The 5,237-nt window shown below is 51.5% G+C and overlaps 2 protein-coding genes across 2 annotated transcripts; both read left to right on the forward strand.

Annotated features, from left to right (window-relative positions):
- Window positions 1-268: 268 nt before the first annotated feature.
- JCM6883_000087 (uncharacterized protein) lies at window positions 269-490 on the forward strand (the record flags this gene model as incomplete). The annotated part of the gene is made up of 1 exon (XM_076635673.1): window positions 269-490. One exon carries the CDS (start codon window positions 269-271, stop codon window positions 488-490), a length of 222 nt encoding a protein of 73 aa, XP_076484343.1.
- A 252-nt stretch (window positions 491-742) lies between these two features.
- JCM6883_000088 (uncharacterized protein) lies at window positions 743-4,741 on the forward strand (the record flags this gene model as incomplete). The annotated part of the gene is made up of 11 exons (XM_076635674.1): window positions 743-793; window positions 863-1,083; window positions 1,149-2,132; window positions 2,207-2,639; window positions 2,702-3,395; window positions 3,456-3,877; window positions 3,935-4,068; window positions 4,143-4,263; window positions 4,328-4,488; window positions 4,555-4,639; window positions 4,703-4,741. The coding sequence occupies 11 exons, from the start codon at window positions 743-745 to the stop codon at window positions 4,739-4,741; spliced, it is 3,345 nt and encodes a 1,114-aa protein (XP_076484344.1).
- Between the last annotated feature and the right edge of the window lie 496 nt (window positions 4,742-5,237).

Raw genomic sequence — 5,237 nt, forward strand, 5'->3', positions numbered from 1 at the left:
ACCACTGAGCTATCAGGTCGAATTCGATGACAGCGCAAGTCAAAAGGTGCATAAGAATCCGTTGCAACAATCCGAGGCTTTTCCTTCGCTCTTTCTCGTCCTTGCGTCTCTCGCCGTCCGCTTCTCGACCCTGCCTCTCTCGCAAACAAGACTACAGCCGAAGCGGGTACACGACCTGGATAGAGGCCGTGAAAATCGACCCGAAACGTCATTCGGGTCCCCATCCTTGATTCGCTTCTCTTCTCTACTTCCACCTCTCACTCTCGACATGTCGACTTCCGGGTCTCCCCGAGCACTGGGAGACCTTCGTGAACGCAGTCGCGAACAGCTCGCCAACATCCGACCCGACGAGTATTCGATCAAAACTTGGATTACCACGGCGAGGGTCGCGTTTGAACACGCAGAACAGCACTGGCTAGAAGGGAGTCGGAACAACGATCACAGGAAGGTCGAAGATGCTTACCTAGAGTTCAAAAAGGCCGCAGGGTGAGTGTTCCTCGATTCTTCATCAGTTGGCCGAAAGATCAGGGGAACACAGTCGATTTGCGAGGTCCCGATTGGCTCTACCCGGATTGATGAGCAGTATGGATTGAACGCGCCTACTCTCAGTCGGGCGGCAGGGGCAGATCAGGACTCAGAACCGTTCGTGGGGTAGACACTTGCTGACGCCTTCCCTCTGCCTGCCTTGGGTGGAGTCGACAGGATTATGCAGATCATTACAAAACACTCGAGGTATCCCGTTATGCAGCAAGAGCGACACCCAGAATATCAGAGCTTTCTCGACCTAAAGCCGGTACGTCGCGTTCTGTCTCTACAGCTCTCTCAATTCCAAGTGGTAGCTGATCGGGGTTCCTACGTACAGCTACTCAATGATGCAGCGAATCTCAATACGAAAGTGATAGGGTGGCTAGAAGCGAGGGAAGCGAGAGAAAACGTGACGAACGGACATCAGGCGACGACAACATCGAGTAATGGAGTAGCTGCGGCTAGTTCAAGCTATCACAGATCGAGATCTTCAACAGCTACAACGAAAGACAGTCAGGATAGTGTCGGAGATCTGATAGATGGATACGGCGCTCCTTCGTGAGATTTCTTTTTCTCCCCTCCTCTCTTCCTCACCTCGCTGACCTCGTTTGTAACTCCTACAGTCCTCCAACATCTCCGAAGACTTATGGAGCGAGTCGTCCACCGGCTGTCACAACACCTTCCGGCGGTCAACTGCAATCAATCGCAGAACGAATGGAAAAGTTACGAGCAAGCGGTGCAGCTGGAGTGACCCCTCTACAATCCAACCAACGACAACCGACCTCTTCTCGTCCGCCTAATCCTCCTGAAGCATTCTCAGCACACTCTCCTCCCGTGAAACCTCCGAAACCTCTCGGTCTATCAACAGGTCGAACTCCTCCAGGCAGTCCTAGCCCTATCGCTTGGGATCTCGTCGAAGACTCTGCAGGTCAACGGACTGGAAGCGCTCCGCCTTCGTTCCCTCAATCGGAAGTTCGCGAGTCGTCTCCTCGTGATTCGAATGGAATCGTCGATCGTGGACCAGCTGGAGGAGTCGATGTCGCACCGAATCGTAGTACGCCGTATCGAGGAGCAGATGAATTGGCAAACTCGGACAGATTCCCGAGTTTGGACGACTTCGAACGAGGAGTCAGCGGATCTTCTCGAACAACTTCCTTCCCCTCTGCCCCTTCTTACGACCCTTCCTCTTCTTCCTCCTCTCCCTCAACATCGACATCACATCGGAACCCGCCTCCTCAACCACCGAAACCTCCTCTGATCGATCGAGCGACGTTTGAACGAGAACAACGAGAAAGAGCAGACAAGATGGCGAAACTTGCAGCCGGAATCAGCAGCAGTTCCTATCAAAATTCACCACAGTCGACTCAGAGACCACATACAACCTCTCCCTTACCTCCTCCAACTGCCGGCTCATCGAAAGAATTTCACATTCCACCTTCAGTCGAAGTTCGACCTGTTCAACTCTTCGAGTATCTCAAGACGACAAAATCAGAATCGGGTGAAGGACCTCGGGTACTATTGTTAGATGTGAGGAGTAGGGCAGAGTACGAAGCTGGAAGAATTCGAGGAGAAACAGTGTGCTTGGAACCGATCGTTCTTCGAGATGGGTTCGTCCCTTCCCTCTTCACTATCTTTCCACAGATGGAGCCGATACCGACTAACGGGAGTATCCCCCCTATAGTATCACGAGTAGCCAGATCGAGGACGCACTAGCCCTTTCCCCTTCGCACGAAGCATCCCTCTTCGCCGCTCGACAGTATTACGATCTCGTCATCATCTACGACCGCTCATCTACCGCTCTCCCACAATCTCCTCCGACAAACACGACTTCATCAGCTCAACGAGTACTCTTCAACCTCACGACAGCGATTTACGAGCGAGAGTTTTCGAAGAGCTTGAAACGACAGCCGATGTTGTTGCGAGGAGGCTGGGAAGCGTGGGAGAAACAGGTCGGAGCGTACGGAAGTGTCGGGAGTGGCGTACAGTCAGATCGAAGAGGGAGTGCGAACAACGAAGCGGATGCGATGACGAAGAAGGCAGAGAATCGAAGGGCGGCAGTTTTACCGGGGAGAAATGGATACGACGGGTCGCTTGTACAGACTGGAGCTAGCTCGGTGAGTCTCCCTTCCTTGCTCAGCTATACGTTGCCTCGAGCTGACGAATTTTTTTTGCGCAGACTTCGAAATCGATCCCTTACAATCCTCCCTCTGCTTCGACATCGAATTACCCTCAATCCTTCTCGAATGAAACCGGAATGACACCGTCAGGAATGGTGTCCCCTCGTCTAGCGATGCCTCCTGTTGCAGCACAAATCTCTCGCAATGGGAGCGTTCCCGAATACGACCCGTTCGTTCCCTTGTCGTCGTCTTCGGCCGCTCATCATCAACCTCAATACGGTGCTCCATCTTACACTTCTCAGAACGCCGATCAGTCTCTCCCTTCCGCCGTTCCTCGGACAAGAAGCGATCTGCCCGATCTCACCGCTTATTCGAGAGGAGGAAATTCCCTCGACTACGCTCGACCTTCGATCGATTACCCTCAAATCAGCTCACGCTCACCTCCATCAGTCAATCAAGCTCTTCGACCACATCGAGCGCCGCCTCCACCTCCCGTCGGTCAATCTCTCGTTCCGACTGTTCCTCTCGCTCGACCACCACTCGCGAAACCTGCCCCGATGCGATCAAACTCGTCCTTCTCGAGCATGCACCTTCCTTCTTACTCTTCGGCAAACTCGCAGTTCCCGACAAGTATGAGCTTCGACGACAACATGATCGGATTGACCGGTTTGAAGAACCTCGGCAACACGTGCTACATGAATTCGACGGTTCAGTGTCTGAGCGCTGCTGTACCGTTTGCACGATACTTCAAGAGTGAGTACGATACTTTGTTCAAGCAATCGGATTTTGAGAACTGACCCAACTTGACGACAGATGGAGCTTATCGCAAGGACGTCAACGAGTTCAACCCTCTCGGCACGAAAGGAGCACTCGCCAACGCGGTTGGCGAACTGATTCGAGCCTTGTGGGCGCAGCAATACGTCTATCTCGCACCCGTCACGTTCCGAGAAGCGATTTGTCGAGTCGCCCCTCAGTTCCGAGGAACAGATCAACACGACGCTCAAGAGTTCCTCGGATTCCTCCTCGACGGTCTACACGAAGATTGCAACTACGTCCTCAAGAAACCTCCACCGATTGAAATGACTCCCGAACGAGAACACGACCTTGAAACGCTACCGCCTCAGATCATGAGCGAACGAGAATGGCAAATCTACAAGATGAGAAACGATTCGTTCATCGTTCAATGTTTCCAGGGTCAATTCAGGAATCAACTGAAATGTTTGACTTGTCACAAGGTGAGCCTTTTCTCCTCTAGTATCGAGTCTTGCTCATTCAGTCGTTCTTCGTCACAGACTTCGACCACTTACAACACTTTCATGCCCCTCTCCGTTCCGATTCCTTCACATCGAGGACTCCACCGCGTCACGCTCATGTCTTGCCTCGAAGCTTTCGTGAAGGATGAGATCCTTGACAAAGATGATGCTTGGTGAGTTCTACTATCCCCTCTTGTTACTGTTACGATGAACGTCAATTGACGTTGTGTCTGTAATTCGATTCTAGGCATTGTCCTCGTTGCAAGAAGAATCGGAAAGCGACGAAGAAGCTATCTCTCTCCAAACTCCCACCGATTCTTGTCATTCACTTGAAACGATTCTCTTTCCACGGACCCTTCAGTGACAAGGTGAGTTGGCTCTTCCTCTGCGATGACGCGTTGGAGCTCACTCGATTTCGCCGTTTCTTCTCAGATCGAAACTCAAGTTCATTACCCTCTTACCGGACTCGACCTTACCCATTTCATTCCGCCTCCACTCATGGACCAGAAGAGTGGGAGTGTTCCCTCGGGTGGATTTCAGTACGATCTATTCGGCGTCACGAATCATTATGGAAATTTGAGCAGCGGTCATTAGTGAGTCCGCTCGTCTTTCGATAGTAGCAATCGCGTTCTCACGGTGCACTCTCTCTTTCTCTCCAGCACTGCATTCGTACGTAACGGTCGCGAATGGTTCAACATCGGAGATTCGAAAGTGACTGCTTGCGATCCCAACACTGTACAATCTGTACGCTTCTTCCTCTCTTCACCCCTCTCGCTAACGTGCTTATACTCTCTTGTGCATACATAGGCAAAATCGGCTTATATCCTTTATTACGCCATGAGATGAGATGATTTCGAAGCTCGCTCTCACCTTTAATCCCGTTCTGTTTGCACATACCCATTCTTCTTCAACGGATCTTCGAGTCTAGATAGTCTTGTTAAGCGTATTGAGTCTGTCGTTCAGGCTGTCGAGGCCAGCTGTACATTTGTGTTATATTCTTTTCTTCTCGCAAAGCAAGCTCTTTTCTCTTAACAGACTCATAGCAAGTCCAACTCGGCGCCGTGCGAGTCTGTTCCGCGAGTTGACAAAAGATGACGACAGAGCTACGGCTGGGACAAGTTCTGAAGAGCACAGACAGGGAGACAAGCGGAAGAGAAAGAAGCGAAGAGAAACATCGAAAGTTTTATGGTGTTGTTAAACGCATAAGTTTGCCCGTGCTCGTATCGAATTTGACCTGATAGCTCAGTGGTAGAGCGGGCGACTCCAGTGATCTCCTCATTAGAGGATTCATAGGACTTCATCGTCAGGCCGGGCGTTCAATCCGCTCTCGGGTCTGCTTTTT

This window comes from Sporobolomyces salmoneus (genome assembly GCF_050403485.1).
Source record: "Sporobolomyces salmoneus JCM6883 DNA, S_salmoneus_JCM6883_v1_ctg138, whole genome shotgun sequence".
NCBI classification, from domain to species: domain Eukaryota; kingdom Fungi; phylum Basidiomycota; class Microbotryomycetes; order Sporidiobolales; family Sporidiobolaceae; genus Sporobolomyces; species Sporobolomyces salmoneus.